This window comes from Culex pipiens, chromosome 3 (genome assembly GCF_016801865.2).
Source record: "Culex pipiens pallens isolate TS chromosome 3, TS_CPP_V2, whole genome shotgun sequence".
In the NCBI taxonomy this organism is placed as follows: Eukaryota; Metazoa; Arthropoda; class Insecta; order Diptera; family Culicidae; genus Culex; species Culex pipiens.
In genome coordinates, this window is record NC_068939.1 from 18,009,539 (window position 1) to 18,031,044 (window position 21,506).

The 21,506-nt window shown below is 39.0% G+C and overlaps 3 protein-coding genes across 9 annotated transcripts in view; 1 reads left to right on the top strand and 2 right to left on the bottom strand.

Annotated features, from left to right (window-relative positions):
* Positions 1-1,289: 1,289 nt before the first annotated feature.
* On the bottom strand, positions 1,290-2,080 carry LOC120413463 (uncharacterized protein C7orf50 homolog). Of its 2 annotated transcripts, none has more exons than XM_039574301.2 (2): positions 1,914-2,080; positions 1,290-1,853 (listed from the first exon to the last, which is right to left on the bottom strand). In XM_039574301.2, the coding sequence occupies exons 1-2, from the start codon at positions 1,981-1,983 to the stop codon at positions 1,348-1,350; spliced, it is 576 nt and encodes a 191-aa protein (XP_039430235.1). In that variant the 5' UTR covers positions 1,984-2,080; the 3' UTR covers positions 1,290-1,347. The 2 variants fall into 2 exon arrangements, with proteins under 2 accessions (XP_039430235.1, XP_039430234.1); XM_039574300.2 differs by having other exon boundaries at positions 1,290-1,856; positions 1,914-2,078.
* Positions 2,081-2,259: 179 nt separating this feature from the next.
* On the bottom strand, positions 2,260-3,059 carry LOC120413459 (thioredoxin, mitochondrial). Its single transcript, XM_039574296.2, has 3 exons — positions 2,742-3,059; positions 2,599-2,680; positions 2,260-2,536 (listed from the first exon to the last, which is right to left on the bottom strand). The coding sequence occupies exons 1-3, from the start codon at positions 2,906-2,908 to the stop codon at positions 2,372-2,374; spliced, it is 414 nt and encodes a 137-aa protein (XP_039430230.1). The 5' UTR covers positions 2,909-3,059; the 3' UTR covers positions 2,260-2,371.
* A 7,079-nt stretch (positions 3,060-10,138) lies between these two features.
* LOC120413442 (supervillin) overlaps positions 10,139-21,506 on the top strand; it is a 536,783-nt gene continuing 525,415 nt past the window's right edge. For 2 of the 6 annotated variants that reach the window (XM_052709426.1, XM_052709430.1), the window contains exon 1: positions 10,153-10,494. In XM_052709426.1, the coding sequence (XP_052565386.1) occupies positions 10,470-10,494 (25 nt within the window). In that variant the 5' untranslated portion in view covers positions 10,153-10,469. Of the gene's footprint in view, positions 10,495-21,506 lie in introns of all 6 variants that reach the window. The other 4 variants (XM_052709435.1, XM_052709432.1, XM_052709437.1 and 1 more) reach the window with 3 other exon arrangements.

A 21,506-nucleotide genomic window follows, 5' to 3' on the forward strand; every position in this document is an offset into this window, starting at 1 on the left:
GAAATTATATTTTTTTTAATTAAATTTTAAATGCTTACGGAATTTTAGAAAATTTATATTTTTTTAGAATTTTAGCATTTTTTGAAATTTGAAAATTTTGGGAATTTCTGGATTTATAAATTTTGAGAATTTCTGTAATCTTCAAATTCAAAAAAAAATAAGTTCCAGGAATTTCAAAAAATCTTAATATTCCATGAATTCTTAAATTTTTGAAAATAACAGAAAATCTAAACTATTTTGAAATTTCTAATACTTTTTAACAATCCTGAAATCCCGTTTTTTAGGTTCTTAAATTCCAGAATTAAAAAAAACTTAATTTAAAAAAAAACCCAAAAATCTAACTTTAATCAAAAACATGAATTTCCAGTGTTAAAATTTTATAGAATTCAAAATTACAGAATTTCTTCAAATTCTAAAACTTATTAATGACCTATATTTCTTCGAATTGGTATTATCATTGAAAAATATATTTTTTTTAATTCTATAATACTTTTTTTTATTTTAAGAATATTTGAAGAACTTCAGGTTTATGGAATTTCGTTGGTAACTGTCACTCTTGCTAGTGAACCTGAAGCTCATTAGACAACGGCCATCTCAAACCAAAAGTAAGCTCCAGGTTCTTACGAACCGCTTTCCGGGTTCCAATGATCGTTCCTGAGACAGGATACGACATACACCATTAAAACCAGCGCGAAGGTACGTTTAATTCGCAGCGATCTCATTTGACTGACGTTTTTTGAACCAAAACAAAACACCACGCACTAAGCCACGCACGCACACAAGCATAAAAACTGAGAGCAAAACTGGACCGTTCGTTTGAACCAAAACTGGCACTCGACGAGTGCGGCACTCAGTGCCGCACCGGCTCTTCAAACGAACGTACCATAAGTGTGAAGGTATGGCACGGGGAGAGGGCACCGAATACCTATATTAACACTTAGAAATTTTTTTGCGTCCGCCTCGGGATTCGAACCGGTGACCTCTGGATTGTGAGTCCAGTGCGCGGTCTGATTGATCCACACAGGCAGACGGCCTTTAAAGATTCTGCTTTTTATGAGACAACTCAGGATTTGGAGGATTGCATTTGGCTGATTGTTTTTGCTCACGTTACAGACTTTTCCAAGGCAATACAGATTTTTTTGTAAAATGCGGTTTAAAGGAACGGTGTAACAATCCAATGCCTTCAATTTATTTATAATCATAGAACATAGATTTTAAGACCTGACACTATATATTTAAAAATGTATTTTCAATAAATTTTCTTTAAAATGTTGAAAAAGCTTTTATAATTAAAGATTTGTTTTTGTTTAATTTAACAAAGTTTTATTAACCCTTCCAAGTTCCCTCCTACCCCAAATATTGCAGCAATTCTCGCGCCCTCTGGTACCGGCTTCCTTCCTGGTCCTCGCCGTCCTTAGCCTGCTGATCAATCTCCCGTATAACCGTTTGAGCCTGCTTCACCAACGCTTCCTTCCCCGACCCTTTCGTCCCGGAGAGATATTCCAGCGCAATCGGCCACACTTCCGTCCCGAGTCTCGTCTCGTCAAACACATTTTCCTGGATGTAAATTTGCTTGAGCTTCTGGAACTTCCACTTTTCCCGGTCGTCCCGCCACGCTTCCAGATACTGCTGCACTTCCTGCCGGTCGCGGTCCTTGGACTTTTCCTGCTTTGCTTCCTGATTTTTGGCGTGTTTTTCGCGCTTTTTAGCACGTTTGGTCTTTTTGTTCAGCTTGAGCTTCGGGATCACCGCCAGGGCCTGGTCGATCGTGGTTCCGGCGGCAATTGTGGGGGCTTCGGCGGCGCTCTTTTTGGACTTTTTCGTAGGGACTGGTTCTGGATCAGTGGATTCGGCTTCTAGAAAGGAAAACTTTAATAAATTGACCTTATTTGCAACACATTTTTTAAACTCACGTTTTGAAGATACTTCAGTATTTTCAGCAATTTGCAATGAATCCCGTTGCTTATCCTTTCGTTTGCCCATTTTATTGGATTTTTACAGATTTTGAACAAATTTCCTGTGATATTTCTGTGTTGAAAATATTCACGAAAAATGTGCGACTTTGAGACAACGTAAACAAAAACATGCGTGATTTTGACAGCGTCGCTGGTGATTTTTTTGTCTGTGCATGTAGCTTAAAATATCTGCAAACATTCGTAAATCTTCAACCAAATCAAAAATAAAAAGTGATTAATTTTTTTTACGCAATTAAGTTTTTTCAAATGCATTTATTTTCTTCTAGAAAATCAATATGCCACATTGCATTCTAAGCTCTTTCTCTCTATTTTAACACTGGCTGCCACAGAATTTAACTATCTGCACAGATTAACACAAAACATTGTTCTATCCCAGAAAATCGCTGTCCGGGAGTTTATTTGCCCTCCTTGACGACATTCTCCACCCAGTTCCGGAGCTTATCAGTGTCCTGCAGGCCAACCAAGCGCTGTTCGACCTTTCCGTTGCGAATGGCCAGCAGCACCGGAACCGAGGCCACTTCGTAATCGAGGGCCAGGTCGCTGTGCTCGTCAATGTCGACCTAGAATTAAAAACTCATCAACTATTAATAAGCTAAAATACAAAGACCTTCTCCAAACCAACCTTGGCCAGCTTGACCTTTCCCTTCTGCTCGCCGATGACGGACTCGATTCGCGGGGTCAACATCCGGCAGGGACCGCACCAGCTGAAAGCAAAACAAATGTTCCTATCAACTTCCAAGAGATAACGCACTGAGTAAGCATTACGTTGCAAAAAAGTCCACGATGATCGGATCCTTGCTGTTTTTCACCTTCTCGTCAAACTCTTGTGGGCTCTGGATTTTGAAAATGTCGAACCGGGCAGCGCCGGTGCAGATTGAGCGGATGCCGGTGGATACGGCCGGCGCACGGAACAGCTTGGCGAGGGCACTCATTTTTTGGTTGTTGTTGTGATGAAGATTTTGGTGAATGGGTTTTTTAGCTTGGCTGACTCTGAACTTTTGCTGGAGAAACTAAATTTTTACACTTTTGCTTTGCGTGTTATGAAATCAAATTTAATCTCGTGTCAGAGTGATGGAAGATCGACGAGGTGATAAAAAATAAATAAGAAACTGTCAAAGCAGGAGGAGCATGGGTTTTCTTTGAAGGCAAGGTTGGATTTTGTTTGGAGTGGCTGCGTCCTGATCTTACATAGACGTTTATTCAAAGACAGAACACACACTCTAACCAAAAAATATGATTGGCTGAGTTCGTTATCCCACTTTTTCACCCTCAGCTACACGCAGAAAAATAAGGCATATTTGAATCAACAAAACGTTTTGTTGTTTTGAAAATCAAGATTTTTGTTGAATCAACGCTAAACGTCAAAGCAACTTTTTCAAAACAACAAAAGATTTTTGTGGAATTGAGAAAATCAAGGTTTATTTCAACGCAAAATCGGCGTTGATTATATTCAACAAAAATGTTGTTGAATCAATCCTCGTACAGGCTGATTCTACAAAATATTTTTCTGCGTGTATCAGCGATTGTCAAACAGACGGTTTGATAGATGCGCAGTTGCAGCCCAGTTACCTCAATCGGAATTCTGAAAAGGAATTCGATTCGAATCGTTTACGTATACCGGTTCAAACGCAACAACCGATTCCGTGTACGTACCGGTTTTTGCGTTGGAAAAGGAATACGTAAACGATTTGAGTTGGATTCCGTTTCAGAATTCCTATTGAGTTGACTGGGAAGTACTGAGAAACTTTCTGGAACAATAAATAAAAATGGGTTACAACATATTGGAACCTAATTTTTTTTTGCAAATTCTAAATAAAACGGCGAATATTTTGTTAATCTTGCATTATTTAATGAGAAATGAGGCAACAAATTGCGTTAAACTTTACAAGTTAGGCTCGTTTTAGACTTCACGTTACACACAAAGAAAAAATACTCTAAATTTAAAAAGATCGTTCGTTGGATTAAAAGTTCGCGTTCGCGTTATTCGTAGAAAGTTCAAACTTTTTAATTTAAAAGTTGGAAAGTTGTTGATACTACCATGCATTTCTGGAACAAAATCGTTGTATCGGTAAAAGTTTGTTGCTTTTAATTTAAGAAGAAACTTTTTATGGCATGAGTAAATAACATTTAACATTACAGTGATGATTTTAGAAAAATGTGATGGATTTTATTTCAATACTTTAATATTAAAACAGTTGCTTCCGTTTTTTGTATTCAACGCATCTGCTTATGGTAGGCTAACTTCCGCGTCCAAGCTGAATTTGCTTTATCGTACTTGTTCGAAAAGCGGATGTAAATTTGCTTCAACTTCAATTTCGTCTACCTGGCCACCACCACCGAATACAACCGGTGCAAATCCACATCCCGACCTACGATCTTCGGCAACCGCATAAACTGCGTCCTACAAAAAAACAAACAAAATTAATCACAAACGTCACCAAACACCCAAGCTTCCTTCTTACCAACTCCGGTCGTGAAACAGCTGCAGGTCCTGCAGGAAGCTGGCCTTGTCCTTTTTCGAAAACCAACTTTTCCCCCGACCTCGTCCCGTACCGGCACCACCCACCTTCCGCTGCTGCTGTTTTGGCTCACAAAGGTGTCCGCGTCCGACTCCTGGCTGTGGCCGCGTCCGGATTTGATTCGCTTCATGGACAACTCACTCACCACCGGCACTACCAAAATGTTTGTTTACATTTTGAACTTAGGCGTACACGGTTACACGAGAACGACGAAATGAAAGAAATTATGTAGTCGAATTAAAAGTAAAAACTTTTAAATCAGTTAGCAATGAGATTTTCAAAAACTGTAGCAGTAAAAGTTTTCATATTCAAAACAAGAAAAAAACTTTTAATGGAGCAAATTTTGACCACTTTTTATTTCAACAGTAAGTTACTTTTGCCATTACAGTAATATTTTTTTGTGTGTACATTTTCATTCCAACTCTTATTCGCCATATTCACATATTGTTCCAGAGTTCTTCACTGCAAGGAAGCAGCTGATGTGACAAAACGTCAAACTCCTAAAATGAAGTTTAAATTTGTGATATTATTGCTCATAAAGATAAAGCTTATTTTTCTGAGTACAATGACTCTTTGAACGACCACAAAGGATTTAAAATGGATTTTTAATTGAATTTTGAAAAAATAACTTCATGGTCCTTCTTGACAGAAAAGGTCCTACTTGACAGCTCGTTCCAAGGGGACCATAGTTTATCAATCGAGAAAATTTTGTCTTGTCAATATATTTTTTGCATTAAAATAAAAAAAGTGATTAGAAATGGTTTTTAATCGTGTTTTTTACCGTTGTACATAAAAATTTACATAGGGCTTTAGTACCCAATTCTGACAATCGCCGAAGAAGAAAATAATACAAGAAAAAGAAACAGTGTGCGGTCAAAAAAGATCGACAATTTTGTTCCTGGTGGCACGTCAGTTCGTCAATGCTTTGAGTTCTAGTACTAGAACCATAAAAACTGAAAAATTCGTATAAAAAGGTGGGATAACAAACTCAGCCATGTTGAGGTCCTAAAATTAAGCTTAAATTGCTATTTAATAACTGTCAAACCATATATTTATACAGTTATGTTATCTATTATGCCATAAAAAACAAATTTCATTGGGTTTTGAGTACATTTTGAAAGAGAAAAACTTCTAATAGTGATATCATTGTTGCTTATTTTTCTGAGTGTACAATGACCCTTTGTACGACCGCAAAGGATTTAAAATGGATTTTAAATCTATTTAAATAAAATAACTTCGCGGCCCTACTTGACAGCTCGTTCCAAGGAGACCATAGTTGTTACATAAAAAAGTGATGTATTGTCAGTTTATTTGTTTGCATAAATATGAAAAAAAACAGAAATGATTTTTAATTGGGTTTTCTACTGTTGTACATAAAAATTGACATAGGACTTTAGGACCCTATTTATCTCAATAAAAAACAGGGTTTACAGAATTGTTAGAAATCATTGGATGACAATAATTTCATAAACTTGACTTATTTGAATTAGTGGATGTAGATTTGTTTTATATTTAAAAAAAAAAACAGCTGATTATTATTTGTCTCAACTAGAGGTGGGCAAAAAAAAAAATGAGCCGCTCAAAGAGCCGGTTCACTGAAAAGAGCGAACGAACCGTGGCTCACGAAAAAAAAAGAGCCGCGGTTCTTTTTCAAACTGCGGCCTTTTGAAAGAACCGTTTCAAGATGGCATGATTTTTGTTATAAATATAATTTATTGAATTTAAAAAAAATGTGGTATTAAATTTTTTTTTCAGAATTAAAAAAGGCAATTTCAAATAGTTCAATGCTTATAAAAATTAATTCCAAAAGTAAATGATTTTCTTAACAAAATTAAAGATAAAATTGTACAACTAATTGTGCATTAAAGTATTACCGGAATACAAATTTGAGAAGTTCGAAATTGCATAATTTGTAAAATATTACCAAAAATCTACTGAAAAGTTTAGTAATTTTGGAAAAAAATCCATTTGTCCGATAAAACTTTATCGTTTATAGACATTATCGATTAACTCAGAATGTAGAAAAAGTTCACAGAATATTTTCTCCAAATAAAATATCAGCATTAGTTCTTGCAGAAATAAATGCAATTTTAAAACAATAGCAGATTTAAGTTTGGATGCCTTTCTATTACTCGAATGTTTAGGTTCGAGTAGAAATTTTGACATAGAGACCACCAAGACTTTTTTTTCAAGGGCATCTTCTCGAATTCATTTTTTTTATCAAATAATTTATAAAAGTCCAATGTGAAATAACTTATAAAATCACACGATTCTTTAAAAAACCTCTTCATCAAAAATTTTGAGCGGCTCTTTTTTATGAGCGAACAAAAATGAATAAAAAATAAAAATAAAAAAGAGCGGTTTTGCAAAATTTTATTAAATTGAATTTTTAGAATAATTTTGTTTTTTTTTATTTACCGGTTAAACATTATTTTACAAAGTTTCGGAAGGTTTTTAAATGAAAAAGTCAAGTACAGTAGTTTTTCGGTAACTGGGCGCTGTTTCACTGGGCTGCTTTTTAACTGGGCGCTCGATAACTGGGCCGTAGTCCAGTTAAAAAGCAGGCAAACGTCAAAATACCAAAACAAACCGGAATGACCGAGGGGTTAATGGATGCTAAAGGATGTTCAATAATTGAAAAAAAAATTGCAAACTTTTATGAAATTTCAAGTTACAATTAGAGAAATATGAAAAGTAAGCATTGTAAATAAATTTGAGTAACATTTATTTAATATTTTATCAGGAAAATTTTATGCATCGGTGGTCCCCTCGTTATTTTTCGTTCAGCCCAGTTAGCGAGCAGCATTCGGTGACTGGGCTACGTTCTCAGCCCAGTTACCGAACATGTACTGTAATGATATTTTCAGGTAAAAAATATTTAAAGGATTTCTCAAGCCGATTCTCAAAATTTATGGTTGCTTATCGAAAACTTACTTTTTTTTTGTTTTAAATATAATAAACAAAAAATGTCTAGAAAAAAACCTTGATAAATACTTTATTTTAATACGCTCTTATAATAGAAGATTGCGTCTTTTTGATATGCAGAATAAATACTTTAGCTCAAGTTTATATACTTAATTAATCAAAGATTTTAATTATTAACCTAATAAAGAAGTTTAAACTGACCAAAGCAATTACATTTTAAATTTTTCGTAAGAAAATCGAAAATGTGATGCACTGTATTTCAAATCATTCTCTACTCAGCCTGACTCATCCAAACGCTGAACCAATTTCTATTGAATGGATGTCATTTCGTGGGAGGCAGCAACGAACAGCTGAGGTCATGCATTTTTGAACATGAAAAAAAAAAACGAGCAGATGGCAATGAAAGAGAAAAAATGGTACATTTCTATCAACATCCTCACAACTACAGAATCAATTGTGTTTGTTTGTGGTGAAAATTAATTTTCAGCAAGCACGAAAACAACGAAATTTTCATATTCCTTTTGCCCATTCATTTGGCAAAATAACAAAGATAATGTTAGCAACATTTACAAGTGCTAGTCGAAACTATAGATCAGGATCACATGATGCTGTTTTCTACCAGATGTTCAAGAGAAAGTGGTCACTCAAATGCAAAACGCTTCTGTAGGAATGCAATACAGTCATCCATTTCTTATATATACACTGTAACTGAAAATCGCACTTTGCTGAGTTCGTTTTCGCACTTTTTCATACGATTTTTTCAGTTCGACTGCGATTACACAAAAAAGTGTAATCGCAGTCGAACTGAAAAAATCGTATGAAAAAGTGCGAAAACGAACTCAGCAAAGTGCGATTTTCAGTTACAGTGTAGTATCTTTCCCGCGAAACCTTATGGTGCACAAGTGTGAGTGCGAGAAACGCACAATCACTCAGTTTCGTGATATTTGAACTTACTCAGAATTGAGGAAATTTTACTCTTCAAGGCAAATTGACACGCATATCTGAGTGAAACACACTCAAATCTGACAGCTGTCTCATTTTCCCATTTTTGAGCATACGCACGTTCAAAATCACTCAGTTTTAGTCAAAACCGATCCTACTCAGAAATGAGTAAATAGGGCATCTGTCAAATTTGAGTGAATTTTACTCAGATTTGGATGAATTTCACTCAATTTTCGTTGAATATTGAGTAAAATTTACTCATTTCTAAGAAGTTGAATTATGACGAAAACTGATTTTGAATTAGAAAGCGCGTTTGAAGGAAAAACTACACGACTTTTGAGATTTACTCACACTTTCAGACATTACAACATTTGTGAATAGCAAACACCTGGCAAAACTGTTTGCGTAATTCCGCGATGTCATCACGAACGCATACCTAACGCGAAACGCATCACAAAAGGTGCGTTTCTTTTTGTTTATGCGTTTCAACGCCTTCTTAGTTTCTTCACCTCTTGCCGTGTGCGATCTATTCTAGGGCGACACATTTCTTATCTTTCACGCGTACGCGTACGTTTCCTCTTTTCGCCGCCCATTACCTCGATCCTCTCGAGTTTTCCACGCAGCATTTTCTTCGCATTATCTCCGCGCCTCGGTCGCCGTGACTCTCGTTAGCGGTTTCAGAAAATTTATAAATATAGCATTTTCGGTCATTCTCTCTCATTTCTCCGAGCCTGTGGCCTGTGTTGGTCGAGGAAAATGTTCTACCCCCTACCGAATTCTCCTCATCTTTTTCCTCTTAGATTTTTCCTAGCGCGCGTGTTTTCACCGCGCGAGACAGTTTTCCCGGCAGATCGGCCGTTCTCTCCGCAGTCGCATTTCAGACGTTCCGTCCGTGTGTCGTCGTCCGTCTTCGATTTCCGCGATCCGATAGCGCTCCCGTGATCCGCTTAGATAACGCTTCCGAAACGGTTCCCGGTGAACCAAATCGACATTTTTCGCTCTTAAATCTGTGTGTAGATTAGTGCCCGAACGGGCCGTCGCGTGGCGCTAGTGTTTCTTTTGGACAACTGTCAAAATTTGGCTCGAATTTTGCCGGTCGCAGAGGTGTGATGAATCGAAGATCATTTCTCATTAGCGGAGGCACGCGACTGGCGAATTCTCAATGAATGCTTCCCGTGCAGTTGTTGCTCTTTTTTTTTCTTGGCGAACTTCATTGAAAATTTTCCCAAGACCTGGAAGCCAGTGTGTCACGTTTCTATGCTTGTGTGTGTGGGTCCACACCTATAAATAGAAGATTTGTTTCTCTGTTGCAGGTTTTCGAATGAGAGAAAACGAAAGCATTTGCTCTGTTGTGATTGTAAAGTGCTTTGAAAGGTTCTAAATTTACGCGATCACGTTCGGTTTCGAGTCAAACCTGCCCGAAATGTTTTCCAAATGGTCGCTCTTTTTCGAAAATTCGCTCGATTCGAAATCAATAAGCGGCGATCGCCGTTAACGTCACGCTGACGTTTCAAAAGCGAGGTTATGGCACACGTGTTTCCGTTGATCGTGTAATTAAAATTTTATGTGTATTCTACGGCTAATTGAAAATGTTTACGCTCAAGTGCAGCGCGATCGCGGTGTTGATGTTTGGCTTTTTGTTCTAAACCTTTAAATTTATCTCGTTCAAGTGGAATTCGTTAGTGCCATTTCTGCACGGTAAAAAGGAAATAAATCAATGCCGGCGAAATTTTTTCCGGAGGAAGGCTTTGTTTTGGGTAGAAAAGAAGCAGTTCAGGGGTTCAACGGAAAGGAGAAGAAAAAACGCGATGTGCATTTTGTAGGTTAACGATCGCAGCCGAGGTGATTTATCTTTATTCATGTTTTATTTTCAACGGTGTGTGCCTGGTTGAGTATTAATTTTGGTAGCGAATGTTTTTGTTTGAAAATGGTAAGCAAGTGAAGTGCTAGCGAGGAAGAAAAGAAGAAAGAAGTCGGGAAAAGAGAGTGACAGAAGAGAAGTGAAGGGGAAGGCAGTAAGTTATCTTCCCATCAATCATCGGAGACGAGAGGTGGCCGCACCCGTGGTACCCTCGCAACGCTCCTGACACGGACATGCGGTGGATTCATGTCGAGAAGTATTAACCAGACATGTGAGTAGATGCGTATTGAAAAGAATATTTATTTTAAACGTCAGGGAGATTAACCCAATTTGAACGTTTTTGTTTTTAAAACGTTTCCGGACTTAATTTCACGTTTCTTAAAAAAAATTCTTAAAATTTTGAATATTTATTTAAATGAAGAACTCGTTTCTCATTCCTTTTTTGTTTTTTTTCAGTAGCCATTTGTGAAATTTTGTGATCTCTTCGAAAAAAATATCTTTAAGGTTTTGGAATCATGTTGGAAACATTTCAAAAGGGCGTAATATTGAATAATTCTAGAGTAATTTTTTGAAACATCCTCTAAGTCATGGGTTTCCTATGCAGATAGGACCTTCAGGGTGACCACTCAAATCCCATTTTCAAATTCCCGAGTTTTATATTATATGCATAATATGCATTTTTTTATATCTTAAGAATAATTCTAATATAAAACTTAAGAATATTCTCATAAAACTCTTGAAAATTCTTGAAAAAAAATCTAGTACAATATAATAAAATCAAACTGTAAAATAATTCAAAAATGGAAGCACTCTTTATTTTGATTCAGAGTAGAAACATAAACAATTAGTCTTTGAAAAATAGTCGAAAGCCTAACAATACTTATGTAGAACGCTTTACCCATGATAACTGTTATTATTCTTTCAAATAATTAAGAAAAAAATATATCTAGGAATTAGTTTTAAAAATGTCTTTACCATGTTTCCTTTTTAATTTTGTAAATTTGGATATAGAATTTTTAAATCAATTTGGATTTATCTAGTTGTCAGTAATTAACTGTTTTATGATTATAATATTTTAAATGAAAAATTCGGTTTGATAAAATTCCATGTTTTACCACTTATTTTGTATAAAATGTTGTGCATTTTTTTCATGTTTTCAAAAAAGTTTTTTAATTTTTTCATTCAGAACGAACAACGATTGGATTTCTTCAATATTTAAGTTTTACAATAATTGAACATCATGCTTTATTTATAGTAATTTATACTCACAAAAAATTCACAGAAAAAAATGGAAAGACTTAACGAATTTAATGAATAGTTACTATAGATAAACATTTAAAGAAAAAATTACCCAAAAAACCAAACCATTGCCAAATTATTATTTTTTTTCACATATTCAATCATTGCAACAAAATAAAACAGAATCATAATTTTACGATGGTCATAATCGTTAAAACACTATTTTTGAATTAGTTTTTCATTAACTTTTGGTTCATAAAAAAAATTCTGAAAATATGTGTCAAATGCATCTATTTATCAGGATTTATAATGTCTCAAATAGATTTTTCATTCTCAAATAAATTAAATCATTCAAAAAAATCTCAAATTTAAATTAAGTTACTAAAGAAGAGTTGAGTGAATCTGAAAATTGTATAAAATATTACAAAATTATGCAAAAGTTAGAAAATAATTTTTAATCAGGATCAGGATTCCTGACTTTTCCCAACATTTTGACAAAAAATCAGAAATTCCAGACATTTTCCAGATTTTTTGCGGATTTTGGCGAATTCCCGACCTTTTCCCGATTTCCCGACTTGAGAGGCCACCCTGCCTTTTTAAAATTTAATTTAGATTTGTCCTTTTTGAAACGTTAGACTCGGCAGCAAAATATTTGTCGATACTTTTCTATGGTTCAAAAGTTGCGGTTTTTTGTCCCCTGAAACATAGAAAAAATACAAAAAATTGGATTTGAGGCAATTCATTTTTTCAAAAAAAGTTTTAACAAATCGGCATTTTATGTGTACCATTTTTCTGAATAGTCTTCAACAATAATTACAACTTTGCCGAAGACACCAAACCGATATTCATTCAAAAGATACAGATTTTCGAAAAAAAAATCACTTCGGATAATCGGATCACATTTTTTTTCTTTGTCTTATTTTTGATTGTCGAGCTTAAGTATGACCCCTAATTTACTCTATAGTGATTTTGATTCTTTTCAAGCATAAAACTGCGGCCAAAATGCCGGCGATAAAATATTTAAAAAAGCATTTTGTAATTTAATAGGCAATGAACCATTCAAATTGATGAAAATGGGATCGCAGAACTCGAATTTGATGTTAATGAAAAAATGCGAAACATTTTATTTTTCGTGATTCGATTTTCCGAAGTCTTATACAAACCTTCGGATAATCGAACTTCGGACAATCGAAACTTCGGATAGTCGAAACTTTGGATAATCGAACTTCGGATAGTCGAAGCTTCAGGTAATCGAACTTTGGGAAATTAAAACGTCGGATAATCGAACTTCCGATAATCGAAACTTTGGACAATGGAAGCTTCAGACAATCGAACTTCGGATAATTGAACTTGAAATCGAAACTTCGGATAATCCAGTCTGGACTGTATTTACGTATCATTTTTGTATGGGCAGCTGCCAAAATCTAATGGATCCTTGTATGGGTGAAACAAAATGGCTGTTTTGGTCATAGGAAAAGTCCCCAAAAAGTTCGAGCCAATTCGAAAAATATAAATAACTAGTAAAAACAAGCAACCTTAATTTACTCAGATATTGACGCGACCTCGTTTACCCAAAACTGGTTACATCACGCACAAATACGCACACCGGAAGATAACCTCAAACAAACCATCGCTGCAGCACCCACCTGTCCCGTCCCGTTTGATTCACAAAAGGGCTTAAGACCAGCCCGAAGCTTGACCCCCATTTCCCTCTCCTCGCGCGCCTATAACGAACCCTATTGGGGGTTCAAAGATTTATAAACATAAATTTATCTAATCTCTCCACGGCGCGCGACGGCAATGCCGGTGTGACGTAACCGCCAAACAACAAGGGCCACATCCGACGAACCGTCCGGTTCAATCGCTCTTCAAACGATATGATGTCTTTCGCGCCCACTACGGCGGATTATGATTAAGGTGCGAGGTCACAGACAAGCAGAACTTACAGCTCGGTCAGGACGCAGCCAGTCACCAAACATCACGCGATTTTTCGAATCGCGAATCTACTTGTCTTTTCGCGCAAGAAAAGGTGCGATTCGGGTTTGTTGTGGACAGCAATCGGGGAGGTCCATCTCGGAATACCAATAACCCGCAGGGAGGGTATCTGAGGTCCACTAATTGTTTGTTTATGGAGTGCGACCGTGATGACCAGTACCGCTCATTATGAGCAAAATGGTGTTTTCTCTTTTTGACAGTTTCCTCCACTGGATTACCATCGGGGACTAATCATTTGCTGGGCGCTTCAAGGTGGACAATGGGCATTGTAACGGGGGCGCGTGCCACGATGACGCGGGTTCATCCCCAAATCGGGTCATTTGTCATTAAGAGTGGGATGACAGCTTGCTGCCATAATGGCGGCTGCCATAAAAAAAACGAGGGGCTTCAAGATTGCGAGGTTTTTGAACTCGAGCCATTTTCCATCCCTCAAGCATCGGCTGTTTGTATGGCTTCTGTGTAATTACCAACAAGTGAAGCTTCCGGCTTTCTTCGGCAGAAATCAATTAAATCTCCTCTGTGTGAGGTGTCACTTGAGCTGCGAAAAGCGAAAGTCACTGCCGGCTGTCATTGTTGTAATCATGCACTGTGTAGTACTCTGCAAGTAATCAATGAACCGCAATCGAACACCGTTTGGAAAGCAGTTTGGTTTCATGACGGAAGGGTCTCAGGTTGCGTCGTGTTGTGTCCCGCTGATCAACCACACCGGGTTCGCTGTATAGGGCCCCTCTCGAGTGATACCCTATGGCGGGTTTATTTATTTTTTGCGGCTAATCATCCCCCGCGCACCATTAGAAGAAACCACGCGGTCATGTCGAGCTGGTAATCGGGTTGGGGCTACCAGCAGCAGCGTGAATGCGTAACTTTCGTGAAGAATTGATTGGACGTGGTCCATTCGGGGGTATATTCGTGCGGACCCTTCCGAGGTCTGCCTCATCATCGCATCGTGTGGAATCGATCGGCAATCGGGACGGAAAATAAATCAAATTGGAGAAAATAAGGTTTTTTCGATCGGAACTAAACAACCACACACCACACCATAAACGGCTCGGCGAAGCCGGTTATGATGATGATGACTACATAACTTTTCGATGAAAGGGAATGTTATGAAAACAAGGGCGGTTTTGAATTATCTCACCTTTAATCAGCGTGGTTTACTGTTTTAATGGCTGTTTTGGCTGTAAAGCTTGTTAGTTCAAGCTAGATCAACGCGAAATTTGTTTTTTTTTGTTAAGTGGGATTGTGTAAATCAGGCTTGAGATTGGCAAAAAGGTTTTATAGCAAATGCGCGACATTATGGAGAAACGTCAAATTCACGCGGCGCCATTATGGCAAACTGACGTGCTACAAACCGTTTCCTGACGTTTACAAAACGCAACCCATTAAGAGGTCCGTTCATGAAGCCCGCGCACGTTTCACTGAACAAAATTGCGTTACCGCACACAGCAATTCGCGTGTTCCAGGCTATCAACTAGGAGCTGGCTGCAGGGCTTGGCCGTGTGAGCAAAAATTACGCGATCGCTCAACCGACCCGGTGGCCATTCTGGTGCGGTGGGTCCAATAATTGCCGGTTCGGCTAACAACTATCCCGCACGTTAATTCACACCTTGGAAGTTGTGTGTGTGCCGCTGTTCAAACAGCTCCTTTATGGTTAATTTTAATAATTTCGTGTTGGAGCATTACCTGTACGGAGCGCGTTGGCACACCTTCTCCCGGAAAGAAGAAGAAGAAGAAGAAGAAGCGAAGGGTTCCACTAGGTTAGGTCCTCAAAAGACCCTGGCAAAAACCACCATTATCCAACCAGACATGTATGCGTCTACGCGATCCCTTATAATTTGTGAACACCAACATTTTAGCATACATTCCGGCCTTCTTGCAATCATAACGAACGCTACAGAGTGAAAGAGAGTGCTGAAGGCAGTGTTGCCGGGTAAAAGTAAATGCGATAATAATTATACAGGAAGACGCGGGACGGACCCCATGGCGAAAGAACGACTCTCGGCGGCGGTCCAAACGAATTTTACGCCTAGGAAAGCAAGCTCCAAACTCCGCGATGACAGAGTGGAAGATCCCCGGCACTTGTGTCGGCATGCCATCACGCCGCCTCTCTCCACACTCAGAAGGTTAATTTCAAACCGTTCAACCGAATACAAATAGCGACTGAATGATTTGAATTGAAAATTAACACTTTTTTGGTTGGTCGTTGTCCAAGCAAAGAAGATTTACCAACTCTATAGAGGTGAGTTTAATTTGGCCCCAAGGTGGAAGCCATAAACGAAATAACAAACATAAATTCTCGACCCAGAACGACCCATTCATGCCAGCGTGCTTTGAGAAGCGGTCCACGTTCCAGCCTCCGAATGCCGGGAAGAATGCAAACGGCCAGAACAATTTGTTAGCATCTACCGAAATCACGGAAGCAGTAAACTTTGGAACCCTCAACAAACACGGTAACAACGTTCCCGGGGGTGCGGTACGATAATTGTGATAATTTACGAGCCAGCTTGACATCTTCAGCAGCCGCTTCTGGTGACACCGCCGTAATTATACATTCCGACAGGCAAATGGGCCGCGCCGCGGTCGAAAGGATTCACGTGTTATGAATTAACCAAAAATTACCTGGGGGAGCGCGTGCCACCGGTGGAAAACCGTTGATGACCTCGGAATCTTCGCCCGGGAACCAGTCATGTATGCAAATTTCGGCACGTGGCTAAACGTGAGCTCGGCGGGCTAAGCATATTTTGATTGCCCAACGCGACAAATATGTTCATTGTTTTGGAATTATGTGGTGAAAGCGGGCAGCTCTTAGCCCTTTTGCCATTGGGGACGCGAAACAATGGGCAATACACCGTTGACATCGTTTAGATTTGATGTCCGCAGAATGCGCGATTAGCTGAGCCGCCGCCATGCTAGATTAGATTCCGAGAAGTGTCGTGATCATGTTTGCCAAAAGTTGGACAAATATCCGGAACAGGGCACTTTTTTTGTCATCATATTTCTTGAAAGCTAAGAATCTCCTGAAACAACACTTTTTGCACAAATTTCACACTGACTTCTTTGACAGCTACTTGTTTGTTCTGCGCAAAAGTACGCAGCCATTGCTACACGGAGAAAAATACGCACAGCGATGTTTCATAAACAATAGCGGTTTGTTGTTGCATCGTCAAACTTGACATTTCGCAGCGTGCAGTGACGCCATTCGACACCATCCCGAGGACGTGTTAAAAATAGATTTTCCGTTGTGCGCTCCCGCTGCGCAAGCGATCTGATTCCCGAAAACGCCAGACGCACTAATGGATCGAATTTATGAATCGATCACGCCGTAAATTACGGCACACATGCGGCCTCAAGAGACCTCCGGTTGGGGCCGTCAAGTGTGGGACGTCTGCTTACAATAATAGAACATAACGAGCTTCGAGCCACATTATCGGATTCTCTACTCAAAATAGACAGCGGCAAAAAAAGATTGCGGCGACGATGGACCGACAACTGTGCCCGATATTTATGTCTAGGTCGAGCTTCCGCGGTCACCGCATGTTTTGCGAAAAGATTACGTCGAATCCTGGCTTCTATTTTTTGAAACCCGTCGGAGATTGGAATTTGCATGAACATTTGTCACTGTGACGTGTGGCGGCACATCGCACGTGTCAAATCGGCGAACGGGGCGAATGGAGAAAGTGTCACCAACCTCTCCGCCGCCATAAAAATTCCGCCTGTATAAATTTTCGCCGGAAAATTGTCACACATATTTTCCGCGTCGTGAACCAAACGGTTTCAGATCTTTATTGCCCGCGCAAAAAGGCAATCAAATGGCAGCGCGCAAAACATGCACCAAGTCGGTGGCGGGGAAAACACGCGAGATATTAAAAACAGATGCACTTTTTCCGCGCGCGAAAAATTGCATATGCAAATTTTCCGCCGTGCGCCCACAATCTGACCAATAACTGTCCGATTTAACGATTACTCCCTGCGTCGGTTGAAATTTCGTTTATGTCACTCAGAAACGTCACATTGATTTTCATGGCGATAATTGGTACAGCTACCCTAACAGTTTGATGTTTTGATTGCCGTACCGGCAAATGTTTACATGCGAGAGGAAAAAAAATCACGAAAGATGCAAACGCTGGGTGAGGAAAATAAAAATTGAGTAGGAGGAAGATTATGGCCGTTGCTTTTGGGCAACAGAATGTAGAAAATGCAGCTCGGCCTGTGGCATGTGAGCGATGAGCTCTGAGCTATTATTGCACAAATGCCTTTTGGTGTGGTAAATAAGTCAGTTTTAATTGAACGGAACTGAACGAGCAACTAATGTAAAGTTCTTTGTTCTGACATGGATAATCAAATAAAATATATTTACTATCACTTAAACTGATAATAATTATTGTTTTGTTGTTTATACCCACATTCAAGATTGCGGTGTCGTGTAACTTTGTCAGCGAATCCGACTCCGGCATCTAAAGACATAGCTACCGTCATCAGGGGTGACATAGGGTCTGGGGGTGAGATTGGGTCATACAAAATTGCTGAAATTTGTATGACCCAATCTCACCCCCAGACCCCAGATGACGGTACTCTGAGTAGGGCTTCTAGGGATTAAGTGATTACGACTATAGCTCTTCACAAAGACCTGACTTAAATGACTTTGACACCAACAACTTCCACGTTAGGAGAACAACATGTGATTCCATAGAGCACCTAATGTTGGCATATCTGCTTCTATCAAAAAAGCTTCTATCAAAAATTCTCAAAATAATTTGTTAAAAAAGTAAAAATCAGTTAATTGGATGGAAATAGCACCGAACCCGAAAACCGTGTACGTACCGGTTGTTGCGTTTGAAACGGAATACGTATCGAATTGAATTCCGTTTCAAAATTCCGATTGAGTTGATTGGGTAGTTGAACTAAAAAAAAAGGGTTTAAAGCGCACTGAATATGTGTAGATTAATTCTCAGTGTTTCTTCAACAGATCAGATTTGTGATCATATTTAAGGGTGCACAGCAATCAAGGTAGTTGTTGTCTTCTTATTCCAAAATTGACAATCTTATGGACCCAATCCTGCAACAATCTGATTTTAAAAATAGGCAAATTTTGTTGTAAATCGCTTAGTAGACAGAACTTTCGGGGATGAATAAAAAATTATATCGATAGTTCCCGTAGTTTCGAAAGTACTAAAATATCTGTACCAAAAATCTTGGTGCAAAAGCTCTGGTTGATGTGCACCGTTAATTTAAAATTTAATACCAAAAGTTAAAAAAAAACATCAGGAAAAGTTCACTATTTGTCATCATATTTCTTGAAAGCCTGAAAAAAAAAACAAAACCAAACTATTTTGAAAAATAATTGAGCTTTATGACGTTGCGCGTACGCACACTAGCGCACCATTTGATTTTGCTGGCCGGACAAAATTTAACCTCCCTTTTCTTCGTGTACGTACACGCAATACATGCACACGTAATTAACTCTATAGAGTTATCTACGTGCGCATGTATTGCGTGTACGTACACGAAAAAGATTGAGGTTAAATTTTGTACCCGCCAACAAAACAAATGGGGTGCTAGTGTGCGTGAGCTCGGGCTTAGATAGCTCTATCGAGAAATTAAAAGTGAGAGTGTGTGCGTGCAACATGGAGTTAAACTTTTCAAAGTGCCATGGTAATCTTCACATCAACTTCACAGAAAGTTTAACTCCATGTTGCACACACTCTCACTTTTAATTTCTCGATAGAGCTATCTAAGCCCGATCTCACGCACACTAGCTTACCATGTGTTTTTGCTGGTGGGTACAAATTTTAACCTAAAAACCCTTCGTGTACAAACACGCAATACATGCGAACGTAGATAACTCGATTATTCTGCGCTGGATGTTTTGACAGCCACGTGTTTACTTTGCATAAAGTACGCAGCCATCGGTACACTGAGAGAAATTCACTCTACAAAAATGTGAGAATGTTATGTAAACAACGGCGTTTTGATCAAATTTAGAAAATGGAAATACAAATTTGAAGTTATATCGCTTATTTTTGAATCAAAATAAATCAACGATGAAAAACATTTTTTGAATTCCTCTTCCCTTTGAAAAAAATGATTATGATGCTCTTAATTCGTTCTTCGAAGCTTCTTTTCACTCAAACCATCCCAACATTTCTCCAAGCCCAGTCGTTAGCTATTTTTATATGGAAAGTGTCTCCGCCGAAGCATATACTTATTTTTGTTTGCAAAAACCACCATTCGCGCTGTCGTCTGAAGGAAATGCTGGAAGCAACTTTGTCTGTCAAGTTTTGGCGCGCGCGCGCACGTTTCTAAACATAGAGAAGGTAAAAAATCGCGTCGCATAATGACTTTGATGACAGTTTTTATGCTGAGATATGATTGAGTCGGGGTGTTCGAAAATGTTTGAAAAATTTATAAGTCTATTTATTAACGCATTTTTATTACAATTTCATAATATGTTAAAAAAATATAGAAAACAAATCTTTTTTTTTGTTTCAGTAGACAACTCCGAAGCAAATGTCAATTTAATCGCCATACCCCTCAGCAGACATTTGGCAGTATAGTAAGTGCCCCAAGGGAGACTCCAAACTGCCCCCCACCAAATCCCCCCATCAAAACTCAGTTTAGGAAAGTCGTTAAAAGCTACTACAAAGGCGTGTGTTCCTTTCACTATCAGCAGTCGCCGCTCAACGACGACGAACCTCGCTCCTGGACCTAGGGTACAGAGAACCTACCGCAGCCAGCAGACCTTGTGTGAGGGAAGGAAGTCTCTTTAGGTTCCCCGAAAAAGGGTGCAGGTTTCATTCATTCGGAGACGTTATGAAATCGTCGCGCAGAACGCGCAGGTCGACGTAACTTTGAGGTTAGGTTTTTATTTCGGTTCCATTCAACGGCAGCATGTGGTCACCGATGACGTTTAGTGTGTGGGGGCAGGGAGTTCGCGTTGGGGGCTCCACTTTTTTTGGCCGAATTGTGATTGATCGATTTGGGTTCGATCGATGACGTTGGCGGTGAATGGGAGTTGTGGATTGAGTTGAGGGGATCGGAATGTTTGCGTAACATGGTTTGAATTGTTACTGGGAAGTTTGGGTTTTATTGGCTAAATTGAGCGATGCTTGGGCGAAGAAAATTTAAAGAATTGACAAGATTGCAGTCAGACAGCGTCAATATTTGGTAGTGACATCCGATGGCAGTAATCTTTTGTTTGGGTGTAGCGTTTAGCACGATCAAATCGTTAATCCCAGGATGAGTCAAAGTTTTATAACACCTCAAACCAAATAACCAAGACGTTCTCTGCCAATAATTCAAGAGGTCGGCTGTTGAGCAGCTCGTTGAAGATCGCCTCTTCGTGAAGATCGGGGAGCGTCCCGGCTAGAGAAGCCGTAAAATGCTGCTCCACCTCTTTTGTGGCTCCACTTCAAGGGGAGATGCCAAAGGCAGACGACGAGGGGAAGAATTCATTCATAAAATGTTTTACTGCTGGGAGAGGTGCCGGGCGATGTTCTGAGGGCGGTTCAACGATCTTTTTTTAGCAAACGTGTGAGATTTAGTCCAAAGGTGGGAACCGTTGAACGGCGTTGGTTCCGATTGTGTACTTCAAACCTGTATTCCACGAGCCCATAAGGAAACGATCGGAATGCTGTGTCTGTCTGATTTTTTTGCGGAAGTACTGCTTGAGATATTAATTATGAACCTGCCAAGCCCAGAGTTGGCATTGATGATGGTACGTGTTCATAAACAGTGATTTTAATTTGTTGGTTTGGCCCAATATGGACAACGACCAGTTTCTCGGCGTGGTTGAGCTGTTTGGACACTGCTGAGCAGATTTCTAGTCCAGCCTCAACTTCAATACCTGTAGACCCTCAAGTGTCCCAACTCTTCCACCAGGCACTGTGCCCAACATATCACCATAAGTAACGACACGTCAGGCGTGCGTAGCACGGTGCGTTAAGTCTCTTGGTCATCGTACAACTGCTTTGATGTCTCGTACCTGTGGCAGCTGACTAACGTGGTTCAGGTCGGTGCGTTCAAGATCTATCGGTGATGCTATGAAGTAGA

Coding starts and splice junctions, on each gene's coding strand:
- LOC120413463 (XM_039574300.2), bottom strand. CDS start 1,983: ATGGGCAAACGAAAGGATAAGCAACGGGATTCATTGCAAATTGCTGAA. Junction 1,857..1,913: donor TACTGAAGTATCTTCAAAAC/GTGAGTTTAAAA, acceptor TTTCCTTTCTAG/AAGCCGAATCCACTGATCCA.
- LOC120413459 (XM_039574296.2), bottom strand. CDS start 2,908: ATGAGTGCCCTCGCCAAGCTGTTCCGTGCGCCGGCCGTATCCACCGGC. Junction 2,681..2,741: donor ATCGTGGACTTTTTTGCAAC/GTAATGCTTACT, acceptor TTTTGCTTTCAG/CTGGTGCGGTCCCTGCCGGA. Junction 2,537..2,598: donor GAAAGGTCAAGCTGGCCAAG/GTTGGTTTGGAG, acceptor TTTTAATTCTAG/GTCGACATTGACGAGCACAG.